The following is a 23,773-nucleotide window of genomic DNA, read 5'->3' on the forward strand; positions in this document are numbered from 1 at the left end:
GGTCAAGTCTACCTTTTTTTACAAAATGTGACATCTCAGAGGCAAGGTTACTGCTGCAGACCTATAGAGCCCATTACATGGTGCTCACAGGCTGTACGACTCTTGCTTACCATGTCTGGCATTGGGTATAATCTTGAGCTGAAGCTTTCCCATGCTGCATGAAATTCTTGAATAGCAGTTTTAAAGATGCCCAGTCACTCTCCTCCATCCACGAGAAGAGCCTTGTGAGCAGAAGATAATGCTGTGAAACCTTCGGGCAGCTGAGGGTTGTGAACCTGCAACTGCTCCATCCCAGCAGCAGGTCTCATCTGCAGAGCGTAAATTGAGACCATCTTTAGGCACGTGGCCCTTTTCAGGGTAGGCTCTGAAAGTGAAAATGGGCACAGAGCATCTCGTTGGTGACTGCCAGCAGGAACGCAGGTTGCTGCATGGACTTGGTGGTTGTGTGTCTCTGAATGCAGAACATACGGGGATGTTTAGGGAGATCTCCAAGGAGAACCTGAGGAGGCTGCAGGCTTAGGACACCATCCGGTTTAGCCAAGGAAGGGTGGTGGCTGAAGGCTGGGCAGGTAGACTTGGAGCTTTGGCACTGGAATTGCTTTTTTATCTCTCCATACGAAGGAGATATAACAGTTTTTCCCCAGCTGGTGATAGAGTGGCAAGGAAAATTAAAAAAAAAAAAAAAAAAGAAAGAAAAAAAAAAGAAGACGGTTATACAGTGGCAAAGGCTTTATAACTAAAAGCTAGACAGACAGAGACACATTACCTCAACAGCACCAGAGTCTGAGGCTGAAAAAGAGAGAGAAAATTGTGTCTGTACTGGAATTAATAACTTTTAGAAGAGTGAGTTGAAAGCCCAGAAGTAGACTTCAAATTAAAACCATATCTGTTCTCTCTTTAGCAGAAAAGTGGTTAAAGGCACAAAGCCCATGGTGGGAGCAGGGCTGAATTACAGTGTGACAGTGAAGGACCAGTCATGGAACACACAGTGCACCAGCAGGTCTGAAGGTGGGCAAGTGAAGATGCCCAGTTATGCTGCCCTGGCATAGTTTACTATAAAATGACTGCAGGAGCCATACAATAAGAAAGGCAAGGGATGCACCAAATGGAGGTGAGCTGTCTTTGCCCCCTGAAAGCTGCCACCAGCCCAACCTGAGAAGCTGCAGGAATGAAGAAGAGAGGGCTGGAGCTGGACGGAGCCTAGAGGAGATGGTACCTGGAAGGGTCTCATAAAGAAGAAGAGGACAAGGGCAACGAGGTGACTTGTGCCAGAACTGACGACTATACAGTAGTAATGTAATCAATTCCCTCCCCTCAATGCTTAGAGTCAACTACACACTTGAGCAAAGGCACGGTATGAAAAGCTGAAGGCTCAGGGAAAAAAATTTGAGTTTTAATAAGGAATCATTTATTCACATGCCAGTAATAATTTACCCGATTTCTGCTACTTGTAAATACAGTCACATTGTTTTGTGGCGGCAGGGAGGCTGCGCGGTGGGCGAGCGCAGCGCTCCTAGCATGGAGCAAACAAGCTTGTACCACATTCTCATGGCAGAGGCTGTGCTAATGTGAGTATGCTCGGGGCATGTCTGGTATTTTTGGAAGCCTGAGCAGATTCAAAATAGCTGAGTGCTGATGTGTCTGGGATCAGGAGCCCAGGTCAGAGGGGATTAGGAGGCAGGATCTGTGGTAGCATAACTGCTTCCAGCTCTCCTGCATCAGGCAGCATCCAGGACCCTCCATCACCAACTATGTCCTTTCCTTCTCACAGCCAGGCCAGCTCACTCTCACGTTCAGTACCGTGGAACATGGGTCTTCGCAGATTTAACCAAAGGTATAAATGTTTCACACTGCCTTTGGGGTCACCGTGCAAAGCGGAGCAGTTTTATAATTGTTAAAGTTGATGGACCTAGAAGGACAACATAGGCACTGGTCCCACTGGAAAGACATTACCTTAGGGACTGTATTATGTATATTTTTTTTTCTTCCAATCTTTGCCACAGCTGGAAATGGAAAAAAAAAACCAAACCACAAACCCCATCACTTTCTGTTTAAGTTGCTGTAAAAATCCAGTCCATGCGTGCTTTGATAGGAGATAGCCTAATCCTCTTCTTGCTTGAGTGGTCTCTCCAATTTCTGCCGTAGAGCTGACAAGTCCCTTTGGGTTTATGGTGAGGGATTTTTTTTAGACTTTTTTTTTTTTCTTTTGCTCTACTGATTTTACCTCAGGGGAAGTCACTGAGATTTTTTTCCACAAGAAATAGCTTCTTATTTATTTAGCTAAGCTATCTAATTCCATTAAAGGTAGCTGGTTTGGGGGCCTTTTTAAACACTCCTCCTTTTGCTCTGGATTCTTGAGATCTTACGGCATCTTTTTACCACACTAGTTGGCTTGGATAGTTAGGGTTACATTAGGTTTGTCTAACAAGTAGAAAAATACATTTAAAGTCCTCACAGAGGACAGTTACAGGGTCTGTTCCACACCAGTGGGACTCATGTTCAGCGTGCTGGGGGCAGAACTGAAGGAACGCCAGAAGAGAACCAGTTACATTGCTTCTGCACTAACCCACACCCCAAAAATGTAAGTACCTGCAAAAGGGCAGGTTACAAATGCAGAAGATAAATAACTGAAGGAGTTTAATAAGTTTTCCTGTGATGGATGTGCTGAAATTTACCTCTAAATCAACAAGGTGTCTTCCGATAGCCCTGCTCTGTGTCGCATCCCAGAGTGGTGGGCAGCACAGCACAGGAACAGCTGGATAAAGAGTTACAGGCTGAATTATGCCAAAGGGCAGGAATGGGTTGTTCCTCCAAATACAATTTAAGCTGTTCAGTTTTGTTTTCTCTTGACAAACATGGGATAAACTAATTACATTATTTTGCAGATAGCTGTGGATGGAAGTGAAATAAAACCCCTTATCTCTGGGAAAGCCCTTGGATATGGCTGTGGTTGTACAAATACTTGCACTGCAAATACAGTTAGGCAGAGTGAGTGAGTGGGGATGCAATGAAAGCCACTAGCAGAAGGGTGGAGTGGGGCATTTAGCAGACCTCACCCAACTCCATCTCTGGTGTGTCTAGATTTCAGGGAGAAGGAGAAATGTGTTGTCTCAGTATTGATAGTAAGGGGGAGTACCCTGTAGGGTTGAATGTCATTTTTATAGGCTACAAGACTTTTTAATCTGTATTGCTCCACGTTATTTCTCTGTATGCTTGCCTTGTGAAACAGCATGATTGAGTTCCTGGTCTGAAGAATTAATGAGCTAAATGGATTGAATGAAGTGCAAGAGAAAGGGATTAAATTACCTTATTTTATATGTGGGGAACAGAGAGATAGGCTGACTGGTAACCACTTTAAGATTGACTCAAGAAGGCAGGAACAGAGTCAAGAACTGCATGCAGATCCTCTAAGTCCCAGGCTACTCTCTTAACCACAAAAGCCACCTTCTCAAGTACAGAGTTATATTTGTAGTGTGGCTATGCATCATACATCAAACCACTTTCTGCCTCCAGCCCACCCTCACTCCAGCAGATTTCCAACTTTGAACTTCATATCTGTAAGGGCTGATTCCACCAGCAAAAACTGGGCTTCCAGATTAACACGCTTTGCAGCCCCAAATGCTCAGGAATTGCAGAAAACCAGAAGGACTCTAAAGAAGAAATTGCAACAGATTTTTTTTACAAAAGTGATAAATTAGGCTAATATGCTAGGAAATTCAGCTGTATCAAAAATGAGGATGAGGTAGCTTACAAAGTAGAAAGCTCTTGGATGATGCTGAAAAGCTGTTTTAGTAATGGTTTCAATTTGACAAGAGAGTCAGGAACACACCAACCTCTTCCTAAGGGGAAAGCAGAGCACTGCTTTATAAATAAAGTCAGGAACCAGATGGGAGTACATTAAGCTTTGTGGAGCAAAGTTCCTTCTAGGCTCATAAATGATAGCAGGATTTGGGGGTTTCCTATGTAACTATTGGAGTTAACTCATCACAGTGAAGTGCTCCACGTTTGGAGCAATACAAATTCGTTGGCGAAGGCTGCTTTAAGGTAACGTGGATTGATGGGATTTCTTCACCACTGCACTTGGAAGGATGCATCATGATTTAATTCACTGAATATCAGTATATATTAGTGCAAATAGCACAGCAACTGCCAGGGCTAAATTAAGGAATGGTTAGTTCTAGTCAGAAAAACATTGTGCACTTCACAAGGTTTAATTTAAATAGGGAGAACTTTTATAGAGGACACATCCTGGTAATGTCATCAAATTCTGACCAGCTCCTGAGGTAGCAACATCCTGAGGTACTTCTGTTACTTAGCTAGTCTGTTTCCTGATCAAAATAAAATACCCTTTAAGAGTGAGATTCAGTGTAATGATACACATAGCAATAGCTTATTTATGTTACCTATGTGAAGCCTTAAATAAGTCCAGAATTTTACCTCAGACTATCTGTGTCAGTATAATTAATGTACAACACCTCTTCAAGTTCATGTGTCATTATCCCAGTAAAGGTACTTATCGCTAGAAATAGAGTGCTAAAACACACCGTGCTGAATCCTGCACTAATAGCCAGGTGAACACAACACAAGTACGTCCTCTCCAAAGTGGGACAGCAGGAAAAGCTGCACCTGTAATGAGTACATCCATGTGCCAAAAATCCCAGACAGAAGGAAAGAGTCTGATATAAAAAGTATGGTTTTTTTTTTTTAAATTAATCTTCAAAGTACAAGAATGCAGCTGTGTCCTGGGGCTCTAATTTCAGATAAGGAAACAAAACTGTGGGCTTCCTTTGACAGCTCTCTATCAACTCTTGCAAGTTGAAGAAATAAACTACACCAAAGTCCCATTAAGAACAGTGTAATTATATTTGTCAAAGTCTGTATAATTATAGCTACACTGGCAGCTGTTTTTATGCTATTTTACCCACTGAAACCCATTCCTTGTAGCTAACTCAGCACAAACCCTGTGTTTAGTCCTGGCCAGAGACAGTCCTACCTGGGTAAAGACATTGCAGTCAGACAGGCAGTTGCTTGGAAGAAGGAACTGAGTAAACTGAAGCACCTTCTATAAGGGATGATGCCTAAAAGAGATAATAATTCCAGTTGTGGCTGGGTGTTTATGAGATACACTCTGGGTTTGCCATGAGATCATAACTTCAATGAAAGCGTCATTAAGTGAAATTATATGGTCCCATGTAATGCAGCAGATCACATTTTCATAATATTCTCCTCTTGACCATAAATCAAAGGAGTTCCACTGAGGAGACCCAAATCAGGCTTAGATCATTCCAGTGTTTGGCACTACCTGAACATAAACTCAGAGGCCTGAAAAATAAACGTTATGCACAAAGATACTCAGAAAACTGCTGATTTCACTGTTTTAAACTGCTAAAGGCAATTCCAGTTTGCTTCAGCTTCCTACAGCTAATACAGTATCCATACTCTTGGCCTAAGAAAAGTAGTTGAAAATATCCAGAAGGGTGCTTAAGGTACATATAGATACGCACATGTATGCATGCATATTTATTTCTATGGAGAAAGAAACAACTTTCAGGTGTTCACTGCAGCTTGACCAGAAATCAGCCCCAAAGCACAGCAAGAAGGCTAGCAGGAAGGGATAATAAAACATCTCTGAAATAAAACTTTACCTGACAGAAAATTGACTTTTTAAAATTAATGATCAACTTCTTCCCATCTGATGTACCTTCTTCCTAAGGGAACATTCATCTTTGTCAAAATACCTGAACGAAAATCTCTTGGTTAACTATTTTTCTGAGCACCTCAGTTCTATACCGAGAAATAATTTGCACCCTGTGTCTTTGGCCCTTTGTGCAGCAGCAATAGGTGTGTATTCAGTGTTTGTCCTTTCCTGTGCAAACGTGCAGATGTACCTTTTTGGAAATAGGGCTTCTTTCAACAGTAATTTTGCAAAAATCATGGCCCCGTGTGCAGTGTAGGACAGAATCATCTGCTGAAGTTAAATTTGATTCCTAGGAGGTGAAAAATTCCACCCTGGGCTGGAATCACTTGGGTGGCTCTCCAACATCAGGGGGTTTGGGGTATCGCAGCTCTCCCAGAGTATCCATCCTTGGAGGTGTGGGGGCCCAGCACCCAGCTGAGGTGACCCACAACTCTGCTGCACCCTTCCTTGGCATGGGAGATGCAATTACAAGGAAGAGCTCAGGGTTTGGCTTCAACTGTAATTTCTTGCAGAGATGCTTATTGATGCACTCAGCCAGACAATGTCCTCTCTCTATGTAAATACACCAGAACTGTAGTTTAAATCACTGTGAAGCCTAGAATAAGCCAGAGGGTTGAGGAGACTTGGAGACCATGTCTATTTTAAATTAAAAAAAAAAAAAAAAAAAAAAAATCCAAAGTAATGAGGAGCTCCTTTAGTTCCTTTGCCCTAAGAGAGGCACAAAAAGTGTCCCCAAATAGGTAAGCTCTTTATTTACTAGTTCTTCAAGAAACACAAGACATTTTCAGCACAGGCACCGGGGAAGAGGGCCCACGATTGTGCTGTCTAGGAGCAGAGTTGGCCCACAATAGCTAAGGCCAACTAGTAGGCAGCAGAGAGGTTGCTGCAAAAGAGCAAGAATAAACAGAAAAAACAGGAACAGCCTCGTAGGCCTCCCCAGACATCTCTAGGTAATGCCTTGCACAGCTATCAGGTGAAGTGGTTCTGCTTCCCTGCAGTTAAATTGGTCCATTTTTTGCTATCAGAATTGTGGGATTTTAATAATAAATCTTCAGTGCTGACCATCATCTCTCCACTGAGTGAAGGGAAGTGATAGCAGGTGCCTGATGGTCAGCTTTCCCCTTCCTCCTCCCTCCATCATCTCCAGCATCCACAATGTGTCCTTCCCTGCCAGCGTGCTTAATTTCACACCAATGCAGCTGCTTTCCACATAGGCATCAAACCCTTAAAAAGACAACAGATGTTTTCTTTATCATCATCTTTTAAAAAAATTCTTAATAAAAGCTGAGATTAAAATATATATATATTATAAATTGCTCCTCAGCACTAGACAAACAGCCTTCACATGCCAAAGGTAAAAGCCTTATTTCAAGAAGGCAAACACTCTGATGGAAGACGCAGACCACTATTGATTGCCGGTCCATAAATCACATTTATTTTCCAAATAATAGGAAGATTCATTGTTTTCTGCCAAGTAGTGTCACCTGGTAATAGGAACCAGTCAAAGCAACAGTAATTTTCACACCATAAAAACAGTATCAAGCCTGTTCAGTGAGTAGGATGAATGCTATTGATCAGGGGAAAAAAAAACTATAAAAACAGGAGACAAAAGCAAAGAAATTAAGTAATGATGTATTGAGTGTGTAATGAAAGGTCTGTTAACATTTCCATTATTCAGCTTCCCTCCCCAGATGCCTCCTCTGAAGCATTTACAACCCTGCTAGGAAACCTTCTCTTCAAACCAGGGCTGCAAGGGGTTAATGGTGTGAGACCGACACTTAGAGAAGGGGAGTTCAAACCATAGTATAAAAATGAAGGGAAAGGTCCTACCCCGATCTCTGTTCACTGACACAGCAAAAGCCCCGGAGCATTTCACTGAATTGACTTTTTCTGCTGCAAAGAGACGTAGGGCTAAAGGGACGGGGACTGTCGAAGAGTCGCAATCAGGAGAAGCCAGAGCTGTGGGAGAGGAGACACGTACACCTGCCCCGAATCTGTCCGCTGTCTGAGGGGCTAGAAACTACAGCCCCCCAGCTGAGTCCACTCATAGTCAAAATAAATAGCACAACAAGAGAAGTTGAACAAATAAATCCTTATTCTCAAAATTTACCAAACTTTTTTTTAAAAAAAAAACTCATCCACCGTCACCATAGCAGGTCATGTACACCAGATACTCCCAGACTGCCCAGCTGAGTGGCTGTTTGCTTGTGCGGCCTTGGGAAATCCATGGGCATTTCAGCAGGAGGCAAAGCAGTTGGCTGAAGGTCTCACCAGATCAGTGGTGGAGAGGGACTGAGACCCATTGGTCTCCACTGATTCCATCACCCGCATCCCATAGACACAACTTCATACCCAGGGCTGCCGCGATGTCCTGAAGGGTCCTGTGTGCTTCTTCTTAATGACCACCAGCAATGCAGCCAGCAGTAATGGAAATTAAAAGCCTACCTTGAAAACCCTTTGAGTTTTTCTGCCTGCGTCTAGGCATCTGTCATTCTCTGGATTAAATTGAGAAGTATATGGCCAGCCTGTAACCTCCTGACTTTCGAAATCATGCCTTCATATTCTCAGTTCTACAGCAGCGACGGATGATGGCATTATCACCCTCTTCTAGTCAATGCCAGCAGAAAGAGGAGCCCTAAAACAAAGGCAATCTCACAGACTTTCCCCTTGCCAAGAGAGACAATCTCATCCTGATGACTGGAGTTTTTGAGCAAGGTTAACCCTTGCTAACAAGAGACTGATGACTTCTCTGGGTGGAAAATAGATTCTGAGGCAACTCATTGTTAGCAACTTAAACAAAACATTGCTAAACCACAGACCTAAATCTATCTGCTAACTAGCCTAGGAAAAACTTAATAATCTCTGCATGAACCAGCGGTTGTTTCATAATTGGGCTGGTAGAAACACCTATAGCTCTCTAGCTTTCTCAGCTGACACATCACAATAAAACATGATATGAGGTGACTCATTACCATCATGTTCTATCACATCCCATCTCCTAATGCAACCTGAGACTTGTATTACACGTGAACTGAATAATATTTTCCTAAGTATTCATGATAGAAAAATCTGTGGTTCCAAGGGAAGTCATTTTGTTGATTAAAACCCCGCCACTAAACCTGAATCCTGCTGAGAAAGAAGAGGCCATGGGCTCAGGTACACCCCAAAAAACCTTCCTGCAAACCACAGCAGGGGTGTCTGCTGGAGCAGAGGCACAGCGAGCAGAGGTTACCTGCCACTCGAGCCTGTGTCTGCACTCAGATCGAAAACCTGTTGGGCAAAGTCATATTTAAAGTGGAGCTGGATCTGAACCAGAGCCGCAGAGCCCAGCACACTCTGAGCTTTGACAGATGCTGACACAACCTTTTGGGGCATTGGATCAACGGGCCAGTTTTGACCTTGCACTTTAAGAATGAGTGTTTGACTTCCTGCACCCTCCCATCTCTCTGGATTCTCCCTACCATCACCGGTGTTTCCTCATAACTAACTCTCCAGACATTTAAGATTTCCCAAATGACGTCGGTGACCCTAAAACCCAGTAAGTGAACACTTGCGTAGAGCTGTCCCTGCACGAAAGATGCTGAGGGCGATAGGGAGAGTCACAGCCCAGCTTGCTACAGATGGGAAATATCACTTGCGTATTGGACAAGGAGGGGTTGGAAGTGGAAAACTGTTGCACCGCCGTGGGCAGCACTGCAGAAATCAGGGACACATGGAGTCGCAGTGCCCACGTCTCCAGGCGCTGCCTGCAGGGACGCGTCACACCAGGAGCAAGGTGTCTTCCCAAGGTCACTGGACCCGTCTCCCTGGTTGGCAGGGATCGTACAGCCAACGCCAGTTTTCCGTGGGAGCAGGCAAACTGGCAGTGGCACCACCAGGCGCTTCTTACAATAAAGCACTTACTCCACACCTGCAGTCCGAGCAACGACGAGCAGCGGCAGGAGCCGATGCCTGAGTCAGGAGGTGCGCGTCCCGTCAGCCACCAAGGAATGCCTCGTGATGCCATTCCGTCTGAGGGGGTGGGAAGGAGGGTGAAGGTGTGTGGGACCACGCTCTGGAGATACCATCACTGCCATGAGCTCACGCGTTCTCATTCCAGAGCCCGTGAGAGCCCGGTGAGACTGAGGGCATCAAAGCTGGGTCTCAACCATTCGTCTGCTCTTCCTGCGTCCTGGGCTTTGCGTGGCCTTTTTCTCTTTTTGTCAGACTGATAACGGGGTATTAGCAAGTTGTAAAATGCTAGTCATGCTTGTCTGAGTGGTCATCACAATTTATGGAGCTGAGCGACAGCTGCTGTTTAACGAGCTTTCCTAACCTAACCGAGAGGGTGATCAAAGGTAGGAAACGGCTTTTCTGTGAGGAATGGTTCAATATGCTGGACCTCTTGAGCCATAAAAGAGTTGGCCAAAGGCTGGCATGAGCGAAATGTGTAAAATCATGAGTGGCATGGAAAAGGTGAGAGGATGTGGTGTTCATTGTCTCTTCCGATGTCGGGATGGAGGAGGGGGGATATCAAAGGGACCTGGAGGAGAGGTTTAAAACACAGAGGCTACTTCTTTAGCCAACAAAGTCAGATGAGGAATCCCTTGCCATAAGACAGTGGGTATTGAGCAGTTTTCTAGGTTAAGAGGCAATTGAACAAGTCAATGGAAAAAAATACTGGGCAACAGAAAGACCATTCCTGGATCCAGGAGCCTCTGCCCCACGGAGTGCCGCAGCTGGGAAAACATTTGGTGAGGTATAATTACATGCTTAGCCTGTTCCTGTGCTCTCCCCTAGGCATCCACCATTAGTCACTATCAAAGACAGGACAGCAGGCCAGGTAGCTGACAAATCATTTTTATGGGTATAGAGCATGACTCATAGCACTAGGAAAGCTCTAGTGCTGGTTACCTCCTCGCCTTGAATCCCGAAGTGGTAAAACCCATGTTGTCACAACACTACCGGTACGGCAGGTTATGGCTTGCATCTGCTGCCAGCATCAAGTCATGCACCTTTGGTGAGTGTCCCTTCCAGATGCCGTGGGAAGTGTTTGCTTAGTGCTCCTTAATGTCTCCTGAGAGCTCCCTCCCTTCCTCAGCTCTGAGCATGCAGTCTATTAAAGAAGCTTCAAACTATCTCTTGGCCTCATGTAGCAATGTGCAACCAGCGCTGCTCAGCTTAACGTATTAAACCGTCCAAAGATGTTCCACACTGGGACTCCAAAAATCAGGCAGAAACGTATATTTCGTAAGTTTTAACCTAATACATTTAAGAGGTGTATTTGCATAATGGCTTTGGTGTGATCTACCATTTTGCACTGCTAGTTTTCATCTTAAAAAACGTGGAAGTAAATTTTGCATTTTAAGTTACAAGAAATCTTTCCAACTGAAACTTTGTAATATTGAGATAATGTAAAAATAACACCTACCATAAGACTTGCAACCAGCGGCAGCCTACAGAACAATCAAGGTGCTCTGCATTGACCAAAAGATGAGCACTTCCCAAACAAGGGATGGAAAAAATTATGTATGCTCTTTAAGTAGAAAGGTGCATATGCATGCTAATGGAAACAGATATCGAAGAGATGCAATTAAACATCCAGCCAGCACAGTGAGGTCCCATTCCCTCCTTGGAAACATTGTAGAAAATCTGTGATCACTTCCAGGCAGACATGGAGACATTTTCCTGAAATCAAAGCATTCAGACTCACTGTGAGAGCATGTGTTTTGATCTTCCTCTCACAGTCATTTCTTGCTTTTTGGGTTGGTTTTGCAGTGACAACATGAAGCCTTCTGGAAGAGGCAGAAGGAGAGTCTGGGATATTTGACACTGGTTCAAGATGTGCCAAATGACACGAGCAGTTTCTGCTTATTGTGATGAGAGCAGCAACATAACCTACCCCACGCTTGGAAATGTCATCTCGGGTCAGCTCAGCCACTTTGGAAGTTCTTCTCCCACTGTCAGTAGTTAACAGCTGGTGGCTCAGAGGGCACCAACAAGGTACCTAACAAACCTGACGCTTCCCAACACCCCACCTAATCCTTTTTGGCTAGAAAAACTTGTGAGAAGTCAAAGTGTGCTGACACAGGGCAGCTGAATTGATCATAGATTCAAATATGAACATTTATTAAAATTGAGATCTGCATGTGGCTTTAAGTGCCCTGTTTTAATTCTTATCAGTGGAGAGGAAAATTGCCTTGCCTTGCCTAGAGTTTTCACTGCTACAGGTAGCAAAGTTTTGCAAATAGTGATAACAAGTCTCTCAAGACCGGATTCCAACTTGCTTATTGGGAAGAAGAGAATTAAATATATTTAATTATGGGCAATTGTAGCACACACACCCCTGCCATCAATATGTGAGTTACAGGGGAGTAAGGTGCTCTCCAGGCAAGGTAACGTGAGAGAGCACTAAAATGTGAGCTAAGTTCGGGCATAAAGGAGCAGGAGTGCACATGAAAGTAACTGAGATTTGAAATGCAGGAAGGGCTAACCTGTACATCCCAGGAATAAACAGTCCTGTGCCACTGGCACACAAAACAAAGGAAGCAAATGGAAACGAGTACATTTCTGTATAGGCAGAATAAAACAATGACATTCAATGTAGTAACAAGCTAATCCCACCACTTGATAGGCACCGGTTTGGTGGCACATATCGAGGAACATTCCTGAAGAACAAGTGGGTACGAGTCACACATTTCAGATGTGGCTAGGAAAACAAGCAGTTTAGTGCTTCCCTAATGATTATTGCACATTTTCTGGGTATCTGACTCTCTTCTTTTCAAAAGAAGCATCTTTTCAGTGTGTTACTTCAACAAATACATACAAAGGCTCATGAGATGGTTTTACAATTTGGGGGAAAAGCGAGTCTCTGTAAAGGCAGCCAAGCTGACAGAGAAAAAAACCCAGAGTTTTGTGTTACCTCTAGAAGTAGGATTTACAGGTCTGCAAGCTGCCCACAGAGGTAGGCAGCAGCATGGAGCAGAGACTGAACAAAAACTTGAAAAAATACATTTTTATCATTTTCACACCTACACGCTATGAGATCATTTATTTAAGATCAAAGTCTTGCCAAACCTTAGTTCAAAGAGCAGACTGCACACATCTCTAAAAGGTGTGGAGAAAACAACTGAATTTAAACCATTTTCATAGTGGCAGCTTCCAAGTGAGGAGCAGGAACCCCTATCTGCTGGTATTTTGTTTGTGATTGCGTCCCTCTACCTTAAAATTGTTTTGTTTTCAGTGTATCGTTTTAATTATGCTGTTACTCAACTGTTCTCTATCCTAATAATTTGATTTTCTCATGGGATACATTTTAGGCCTCTGAGCCCAGGTATCTGCTCTGTAAAGAATCATTTTGCAATACAGTTTATAAATCACGTCAGGTCTGTATTTAAACTAGCTCTGCTTCTGTCCTCAGCTCTTCCATGGAAAAGTTGTAGGATGGTCAGGAATCTTTTCCCAAGTTTCACAATACATTTATTCACAGCCACTCTTGGGCCAGCATCATCTGTTATCAGTTGTGGTGTCTCACACCCACCTGCATTTTTCCTGCCCCAACACGTACTTTAAGTAACCGTATCATCATGCAGCCTTCACCTTTGGCAGATGGATGCACTGGGATACAGGACCTCACATACATACGTGCCCACTCATACATACGTGGCAGCGTGTCCAGGCTGTCCTGCGAGCAGCATAGCCACGTGAGCACGGCGCTACACCCGCGCCGACAACCCTGCTTCGTGATGCTCAGTTAAGCAGTTACCCTCCAGTTAAAATCCACTAATCATCAGGCTGAGAAGGAAGGAATCGGGCTCAATGGCCACAAGCCCACATTTCTTAATTTCTGGACAAGCTTGGGCAGATTCTAGGTAGCTATAGGGAAGATTATGCCCATGGTTCCCTCCTCCGGGGACTCTGTTTCCCAGGAGTTTTTCCCCGCGGGAGGTGCAGGGTGTAGGAGCCCAGCTGCAAGCATGCCAGCACCTTTCCGGTGGGATAAGGATGCCCTTGGCGAGGCAGGCTTCCTAACTAATTTACAGCCTACCTTCAGGTCTCCTAATTAAAGCTCTACCCTCCTCCTTCAAGCCTAACGGAGGGATCAGAGTCAAGAAGGTATTTGTGTACCAAATCCCGGTCTGCTCTAACTCTCCAAGGCACATTCCCGATCCGGAGCCACTCTGTCCCGTGACGTGAGGCTGCTCAAAGCACTGGGACAGCCCGGGGGAGACCAGCCCTACGCTGGTGTCACCTCCCGCTTCCTCCACCTCTCCTGCTTTTCCAAAGTATGCACCATTTTCCCAACAAATAAGGAGCACTAATAGCTTAAAATTGGCATATGTACTGGGGGGGACTTCTCCCAAAGTACGGAAGGCATACTAAACGGGATGCAATTCAAAGTGTTGTGTATTATCCAGGATGAATGTTCCTTGCACAGCTCACGTGCAAGCTCTGTTTGAGGTATACGCTCCTTATAGTGATGTTTCCAGCGAGAACAAACCCTCATTTTTCCAGTATCAGCCATTTGACACAGGGACTGTATTGACTTGCTCATGGATTTAGCAAAAGGAGTAACTTGGTATGCTTGTGGGCGTCTGTGAATGTGGACTCTCCCCCTTGTGCTCATAGCCTAAGCTTTAATTGAAATTAAACACGAACAACTGATGCCAGCTGTAGTCTATGGTACAGCGCAAGAGGACAAAGTATAAAGGAGAATTTTCTTTATTTTTAAATATTAGTAACACTGCACAAAACAAAAAAAAGTGGTACTTAAGTGACAGAAAACCAGTACTCAGTCTTATTTCATAGTAACCATAATTTCAATCCCCTAACAGAGTTCATGTATGGTTATATGTTTGCATAGGTTTACATTGGGTAATGTAAGCATTTGAAGCTAAACCGTTCAGATACTAGAGACACCAGAATTTGTTATATCAAACCACACTAGAATGCAGGCTTGATTTTTCTGTTTAGCTTCTTCCTTACACCATTATGTGCATTCCTACATCTTTTAAATGTTAGGACGAGTCAGTTTCTCCAGGAACTGTGGACCTTCAATATTGCCAGGTTTAAGGCTGTTACATCAACAACGTATTGGTGAGAGGAAGACAAAGAAACAAAACAAAACCATAAGCTGCTAACTCCTACCTGGAGGTTAAAAAAAGGAGGCAACATACTGACAAGAAACATGCAGGTAAATGCTTAAGGCAATGGAAGGGCTCTGTACAAACTAAAAGGTTAAGAGAAGCAATGTGTCATGCACATGAGACAAGTATGGGAAGCAAGGAAGTAATCTTGCCAGAAAATATATATTTCTTTTAAATTGAAGACATCTTTGCAAGCTAAAAAAATTAGTCCTGCAATAAAACCAATGCAAAATGCTTTCATACATAAAGGTGTAAGTTCTTTGCGGAAACAATTTGATAAAATCTTATACGGATGCTGAAAAAAATGTTTGTTATCTAAAACCTACTCAGCAGAAACAAAGAGCAGTTTTAAAGTAGCACTTAGATCATTTGTCTCTAGGTTCTGAAAATAAACTTTTAAAATAAGGAATGATTTCACTAAATGATTCATTGGGAGTCAACTATGCTTAAGGAAATCAGTAGGAGTGCTTACAGGAGACCATCATTACACTAAGTTTCTTAAAATCAGAGGATATAACTTCATGATACAATTTAAAATGAAGGAGCATTTTAATAGTAATGACCAACCTTTGCTGCCCAGCTTGGGAAAAAAACCCCAACCATAAAAATCACTTATCAAGCTTGCATAAATTACCCTATAAGAGCTCATGTCTCAATCCCCCATTCCCAATGACATGAGTGAACAGGACTCTTCTTTCAACAGGCCTGATGTTGATGCCAGAGTGACCAAACAAACAGCCATTTGCACAACCCTTTATATCCTACAAGACAAATAAACAAACACTAGACTAGAGTCATTTTAGTCCCAGGGAAGAAAGAGGTAAGAAATTCTGTAACGCTTTCCAATCTTCAAACATAACACACTTCTAACCAAGATCAGCCTCGTTCAGATTCCCTAACCTGACTGGCAAGAAAGCCACTCTGTGAAACTAAAAAGAATAACATAGTGCAATTTTAGTACAGTTTTAAACATGAGTCACTTCCTTGCTAGCAGTGTGAACAATCAAAAAATATACACAAAAGAGGTGTGCTCAAATGTAACATTAAGTTGTCATTATTATAAAGGTATTGGCATAGCAGAGAAGTCCATTTTAGTAACTCCCTTTGGTTGACTTCTTCTTCTTCTGTTCCTCTCTCTGCTTCTGCTTCCTCCTCTTGCTGCCTTCTTTGTGTCCTGAGGAAACATGGCTTGTAAAACACTATTCACAGCATTCATGGACTTTTCCCTCTAGCAAAAGCACATGTTCTCTGAATGGTTTAAGGAATCTTAAAGAAAAGGTCTGGCTTTCTAATGTGGCTTTTTAAACGTTCATTTCTACTATATCCCCAGTTCTACTGTATCCCTTACATAGGATAGAAGGGAAACCCTATCAATCTTTGAAGTTTGAAAAGATCAGGAGAACTTTCAAAAGACTTCAAAGCCATTCAGGAAAAGCTTCAAAGTTAGAGCACATGCAAAACCAGAATAATTTTCAAAATGGAATCAATAAATAAGACTTATACAGCAGGAGCTATTTAAGTACTGGTGTTTCCTGCTCACAGTAGTCAAAGTTACCACGATATTTGCACTTCCATTTTAAGACTAGGGAATGCCGAGAATCCTGAGTAAATAAGAAGGTGCTCAGTGTTTACCAACCTGCATTTTATATGCACGTCGTCAGCCTGCTCATGCTTAACTATGCACCACAGGTTACATTCTACTGCAGCTCCAATGGTGCATGGAAGCATTAAGTTCAAGCAACAATTATTTGCTATGAGTTCAGTAGGCACAAGTTTCCATCCCTGTGATCACCATCCTAATGGGGTTTTTCCCCCCCACAAAAGATGCGTGAAAAACAGTTCTTGCTCTGCATCAGGCCCTTTCCTCCAAACCTGCAGTAAAACGCAACTTGCCAGCAGACTTGCACGGACAGTGAACTGCGCAGAACCAACACCACATCTACCCAAGCGCACTTGTAAATCTAAACTCAAAGCTAGCAAACATTTCCCTCAGATAATCGTTCTGTGAGGCTTTGAGATAGCTGGAGGGATTTGTTAGCTCAGCAGTGCTCTGCCACTGGGAATCGGCACAATCCAGTGAAGGGGGCCAGCACGGAGCGGAGGAGCCCCTGCAAGCCAGCTGAGAGGCAGGGCTGGGACTCGGAGGAATGGCCCAGGAAAGGAGCAGCTCTGCCTGTCTGGAAATCTCTTTCTTTCCCCCATTCGGTCTGCAGGCAGGCAGAGACGACCCTGAGGAAGCCGCGTCACCATTGCACCTGGTTCTCCACCAGTTTAGCACCAGTCCCAAAATGAAGATGGGAGAAGGAAGTGGTGGGAGGTCAGAGGAGTATGAAGCCACACTGTGGCTGAAGTTTGCTCCTCATCAGGGCTCCTCCCAAGCGCAATGAGGGTTGTGCCCATGACAGAACTGCAGTTCTTCGGTGTGAGACTTGGGGAGAACCACGAGATAGTCCGTGGGCTAAAACCACTTGAGACGGCTTGTGCGAGAGGAAACGCACTCCCTTGTAGCAAAGGGAAACTGTTCCTAGATTATCATTCTAGCTCCTACGCTGTATCAACAGCATGACTTCATCTTTTGCAATCGTCTGAGTCAAGAAGCAGGGTATTTATTTAGAAATTCTGCCATGAGTGATTAGCCTGCGCAAAGTTAAGAGTGGAAACCAGTTTTATTGTTTAAGGAAGAGAAAAACTGGCAGTGCTTTGCAGAATTGCAGATGACGCCGTGTTTTCCCTGCACCCTGCCACCCTCCTGAGCTACAGTCCTTCCCCGGGGACACCATGAATGTCTCCTAACTAAGAACTCCATCCGTGACGTTTACTTCAATGTCAGCCCCTTGGTCACCTATACATCGTCAAAAATAGGATCCCTTGGCATCTAATTGCCTGCTGTAAGGCACACATGCCAGAAGGGCTCAAGCATCTCTTTGCTTTCCCACAGAGGCCAATGGAGGCGGAAGAGACATGCTGACTCTTGAGAATCAGTCATTTGAGGGGTGTTATTCAAAGGATTCTTCCCTTTACTGGAGGGAAAAACAGCATCATATCAGATGATCAGAACTAGTTGATGTAGTAACTATGAAACATTAACACAGATATTTGGGAAAGGATCATTAAACACTAACAGGTTATTCGCTTCATAATTTTCTCATTTTTCACTCTTAAAACACTGTCAGTATTTCTAAAAGGCTTCCACATCCAGGCATGATTGCATTTGATACTGTTATTTTATACCTTTTTTTTTTTTTTTTTTTTTTTGCAACAGTCCATTTTCTTCAAATGTTTGAGATTTTGAAAGCAATTCTAGCAACTCCTCCTTAAAAATACTGTGAGTCAATGTAAATTATGACTTGAAATGAATGCCACATAATTCATTGTCTTACAAATGAAACAACTCAAATGTTAAAATAATGTGGTATGGAGATATTTAGGCATTTGACAACACAGTCTCCTACCAGCCTCTGGAATGATAAGGGTGAAAAGTGGAAATCTTTCAAGTGTTATCACTGACACACAGAAACAGATTGGCCAAAGTAGGAGATAACACACAAATACAGCGTATTTCTCAAGAGAAAACTGCCAGGTCTCTTCTGGTTTGAGCCTGCTGTGATAAATAATTTCACTCGTGACCGTTTCCTTTTCTACCCCCACCAAAGAAGAAAGGATGGGTCAAACTTAGCCAGTCTGTTAGCTCCAGTGATGCTATGTTGGGTGATAACAGCCAAAAACCTGACCCAAACAAGTGAAGCAGCTCCTAGCAAAAATAAAAATCACTCACTAAATATGTAACCCTTTGGTGGTTATTTCAAATACTTAAATCAGCACTAATTAAAAGCCTTGGTTACAAGACTAGGCCCAAAGTCACGAGAGAATAAAATCCGAATTAGAAAGCAGCAGTCCCATTACTGTTTGATTAATTTGCAGTGAACCTGCGTCCTGGTGAGTTGCCAGCATCACGAAGCGGTCATAGAAACTTCCCGTGGCCAGTGCCTGGCTGAACTGGCTTCAGCCAAACAGTTCCGGCCTTGGGGATGGGCTTTTCAAATTTCTACCCTTAGAAGTAACTGTTAGCCATCTAAACTCTAGATATGCATTACATGAAGATAGAGAGTCTTAGGGAAGGGTGGAGGGAGATAGGTCGCTGAGAGCTTCCCCAAGCTTTGACATTTGGAAAACAGAGTCACTCAAATGCAGATAGGTATCAGCCTAACTTGGTATGTTCTTGCTTTTGCCAGCTGCCAGGAGCAGAGATGCATGAAGCAAGAATCTACACCATTTGGAATTACACCTGGTTTACAACCTGGGTGATTCTTGTTTAAAACAAACAGCACCTGCTGGCCTGCTCTTCCCATTTCATCCCTTCTCTTCTACTTCCAGAGCAACCGCGAACAGCACAGAAGCTATTCCAGCTTTCACAAAGCTGCTAAAGGCTGAAAGCAACTTCCAACAATGCTTAGTAGCAACTCCCTCAACCACTCAGCAGGACCAAAACAGATTGGGAAGCCTCTCTGCTGCGTCTCAGACTGACTTTCCTTCTGGCTTTCTACTTCTGTGCCATCCGCACCTCCCAAAGACACAGGTTTGTTCAGTCCCTGACTACGAAACTCATCGCATTCTTGGGCGGCAACTGCAAGGGAGGTAGGCACATTGAACGATCGATCCAAAGGGACAAGCGTCCTGGGGAAAACACTCCTACCCAACCCGTTTGTGGTATCCTTCTTCCTCCTGCCCTGCCTGACACCCGCCTGCTCTACCAGGATGCAGAGAGCAGCCACGGGCCTGCTCCACCTTCCTTCTGCCAGCACAGGAGAACGTAGGAGTCAGCAGAGAGAAACAAGGTGTTCGGTCACGACCGACCATTCACACATAGCATTGCTGCTTCTCGACACACATCAGTCGGTAGTAAAGGCCATGGCCTGATTTTTATAGAAGATCTCCTGCAAAGGTGAAGACTTGGGAGGAGCCTCCTTCCACCTTCAGGTTCTGAAGCTCTGAGGTTGGGTGTGGGAGGGATTCATGCTTTCTGCTTAAGTCCCAGAGAAAATGGTTTTCAAGATCTACTAACTTTTCGCTGAGGTTGCGGCCGTTCTTTTGCCCTCCTTAAAACCATGAAAGCAGTCACGGCTCCGACAGGCACACAGAGTTTTAACAGGGCAGCAGGTCGCATGCACCTTGGGTTCAGTTGTGCGCTTTCTAATTTTCTGCTCTTAGAAATATCTCTCTAGTCAAAACAATAAATTGCCATTTCAAAGGTAGCTAGCTTACTTGGGAGTTGCAGCCACCATCTGTTATTTTAGACTGACCACACTTGCATATGCCATTACAAAAATTCACCCCAGATCACAGCTTCAGTGTAATTTCAGGCGTGTGACTCAATTTACAATTACAGCTTTACACTACACTTTCACATTCTCTCTCCTTTCAGCCCGAGCCACTGCCCAACGCACACCACAGTTTGACCTGCTAATTCTCTCATCGCATCCACGGCACCTGCCCATGCCACAGAGCATCGCGGAGAGAGAACCTGCCTTTACGTAAAGACCTGAGGTGACAAAACATCCCACCCTGTCTAGGTATGCCACTCCACTATTTAATTACCTGTACTGTTAAATCCAAGGGGCGAGTTCTCCAGTTTCACTGGCCAGCCCAGTGATGTAATTCCAACTTTGATGTTTTAGGGGACTGAAAAGCTTTAGCAACTTACTGGGGCCTTCCTTCATGCTTGCTCACCGTACCATTTTCATCACCAATTCTGCCTAGAATTGCTACAAGAACATACCAAGCCAGATACAACCCGCTTGCCTGCTATTCATTAAGGTATTACTATTACCGAATAGAGTCCAAGTTTTTACTCCCACATGGCCAGCAAAAGCTTGCAAGGCTCTGCAGCCTTGGAAGCCCTTCCACGTGCAACCCAGCCACCTTCTATGGGAAGCAAACGGGCAACGGGATGGGCAACGGGATGCTCTTGTACTAGCAGCCAAAAAAACCATGCGTGAAGGCAGCTCTGGCTAAGCCAGGGAGCAACCAGCCCACTTCCAAATCCACCAGCCAGTCTTCCCACCCTCTGTCTGCAGAAGACTATGGCTCTTACCCCGTCCCACTCGCACGCAGTTACAGCCAGGAATGTGGAGCAAAGGGAGAGTGAACTCCCTCCCACCTCCGCACCTCCAGCATTCCTCGCATATTAGATTTCCACAGAAAACAGCGGCTTTGCTTTCCTTTCTCTTTCCATTACATGCCCAAATACAAGTATGTGAGGGAATTATAAAATAATTAGTTTGGATAACCAAGCATATTGATTTTACTAGTTAGTAAAGTGTAATTCAGGAAACCGTACGTCAGTGAAAAGAACGGAGACTGCATTAAAGACGAAATAAAGTACAAATAAGCTCAACTTTCCAGCAGAGGAATCCATGCCAGGAAAGGATCAAGATTAGTTAAGCTACTTTGTTTAAAGTGGCTTCCTCTTCAGGGATGCCAGCAGATGAACATGCAGCAAAAATGAATTATTAGTGTTGTAAATTTTAGGTTAATGCAAGCTATTTCATTCAAAAGGAAGAGCAAACCTTGCAATATTATCTTCCAAATAATGATCTTTCATATCATGTATTTTTCATTATTTTAACAATTAAACATTTCAACCATTCTTGCTAGATAAAGGTCAAAACTCTCAAATCCAGAGAAGTAGGGTTTTAGGGGTAGTTACCACTACCCCTACCATTAATGGCTGCAACCCCTAGGTCTCTGCTAGCATTAAGACCGCTTTGACACAGCTTGGATACCACCAGTCAGCCATACATCATACAATCAGGGAGCACATTACTTACAGTATCTGAATTCTTATTAAAAAATTACTTGTCTGGAGCTAGAGGACTGTTTGAGATATGCAACGACTTCAGAGCACAAGAGGTGAAGTTTTATTCTAAAAGGCTATTATGAAACCAGGAACAGTATGAAACCCAGAGCAATTTCTACTAAAACGCAAAGTGCCAATGTTAGATGGCGAATCAAATTAAACTCTAATTTTTTTATTAAATACCCGCTGTAGTGACTGGAAATCCTGACTAAGGAGAGGATTCATCTCACCTCTGGGTATCGGTTGCCAGTCTGAGCAAGTTGGCCAGCCTTTCTCCTTGGGTGCCAGAGAGCGAGATGGCCACTTCCAGAGGGATTCCCCACCACGTAGTCAAGGTGAAACCTATCCCCTTTTTCCTTCATTTAAATTTGCTACAGACTTACAAATTAAAACTCAAACATTCCCACCCTTAGAGCTGGGAAAAGAAAACCATTTCACCGCAAGTGAATCATTAACGACTGAGGATTTGCTTGAGGTGCTCGAACTGGGACAACATCTAAAACAGCCTCGCTGCCAAGGGCCGCGCGCCAGCGGTGGCAAAACCATCTGATTCGAGGTGGAACAGTGCCTGGCTGGAGGCCGTTGAACTTAACTATTTTCCACTGAATCGAGCGGGCTTTGGACCAAGGCAGAAAAAGAGGCTATTCTTTCCCAACGCTGGCCCGAGTAAGCACGGCAGCTGTTGCAGTGATCGAGGAGAAGCCAAGCGGGAGCAAGTAAGTGGTCTGTATAATTACAGAGCTGCGCCGGTGAAGCCTGCTTGCTGGGCAAGGCGGTCGGCAGAGGTGAACACCCATGAACGGCAATACTGGCCAGGGCTCGTGCACAAACTTCCCAGGGAGGGATTAAGACACTCACGTAGGTTTTTACGACTGACTCGACCAGTCCTTCAGCAGCCCTGTCCATCAGAGGAACAGGAGGCAAAATATTTAAAGCGACAGCAAAATCTTAGTCTTACTGCAATCAAGCTTTTACCCTGAATCTTTTATGGCAACTCTCAATCTACTGGTAGAAGAGAGGATTTTGTGACTGCACAAATACTTCTGGAAATTCATTTTAATTGCAAGCTTGTGCATCTTGGAGCGTAAATCGACTCATGGCAAAAAGTCCTAAGCAATCTTAAAAATTGCTCCAAAAATTGCAAGGTGCACATCAAACTCAGATGCTCTTTGGAAACCATTACACAGTATTGTTATGGTTGCAGAGAACCTCAAGTCTCCAAATGCGGAGCCAAGGTTTTGTTTTGCCAGCTACAGGAGACAAAACCTGTAACCCTTGTGTGGGAGATTTCAGGACATCAGCCCAGAGGTTACATTCAGGCTTTTGTAGAGAAATTTTCTTTAAAAAAAGTTTAAAAGATTCAACTTAGCCATCCCTAAAGAAACAAAACTTCCAGCAACTGATCAGGAAGACATTTATCTAAATATTTCTATTTTTTCAAGCTGTCATCCCACGTGTTATTGTTAGGTCTTCCATACAGAAGACAGCATTAGACTTGAAGGCTCATAAATGCAGCAGTTGATACAGCACCGAGAGTACGTGAGCACATGTTTTGGGCTACAGTGCGTGCTTTTCATGCTCTGTGTTAACTCTGAGGAGCCTCATACGCTCACACTGCCTAGCACTTCAACTAATTCAGCACTACTGAGAAGGGCCCTTGGTTTGGGCATCTTCATGTTTCAGAAGAACCTGTCCTGGCAGTCCTGGATGATCTTTGACCACAGGTTCAAATTAAATCAAGTAGTTACGAGGGCTTTGTTGTCCAGGATAGCCTCTGGACTATATTGCTGAAACATTACAGACAGGAAATATATCAAAGGACTAATTACTTCCAAAAATAACCAGGACAATTGCCACGCTTCCGCGTTCGCCTGAATGGTCTCAACCTTCTGTATTAGGATTTAGGTGCCTAAAATTGCAGCTTCCAGAAATAATATCAAGTTGCTGAACTTCTCCTTCGACAAGGAAGCCACGCACAATTTAAGTAAATGAATGTGCAAAGTATTGTGATTAGTTAACGTCTAAAAGGCCTGCACTTTTAAGAGCAAAGAGCATAGGCGCTTCAGCAGCAGCATAACAATATTTGCCCTGGAT

At 43.8% G+C, this 23,773-nt stretch overlaps 1 protein-coding gene across 4 annotated transcripts in view; it reads right to left on the reverse strand.

Moving 5' to 3' along the window:
* Positions 1 to 337: 337 nt before the first annotated feature.
* DNAJB6 (DnaJ heat shock protein family (Hsp40) member B6) overlaps positions 338 to 23,773 on the reverse strand; it is an 81,763-nt gene continuing 58,327 nt past the window's right edge. For 2 of the 4 annotated variants that reach the window (XM_049798267.1, XM_049798265.1), the window contains 2 exons: positions 4,994 to 5,078; positions 338 to 644 (listed from right to left, as the gene is read on the reverse strand). In XM_049798267.1, the coding sequence (XP_049654224.1) occupies positions 353 to 644; positions 4,994 to 5,078 (377 nt within the window). In that variant the 3' untranslated portion in view covers positions 338 to 352. Of the gene's footprint in view, positions 645 to 4,993; positions 5,079 to 14,382; positions 15,998 to 23,773 lie in introns of those variants that run through there. The other 2 variants (XM_049798269.1, XM_049798268.1) reach the window with 1 other exon arrangement.

This window comes from Accipiter gentilis, chromosome 4 (genome assembly GCF_929443795.1).
Source record: "Accipiter gentilis chromosome 4, bAccGen1.1, whole genome shotgun sequence".
NCBI classification, from domain to species: Eukaryota; Metazoa; Chordata; class Aves; order Accipitriformes; family Accipitridae; genus Astur; species Astur gentilis.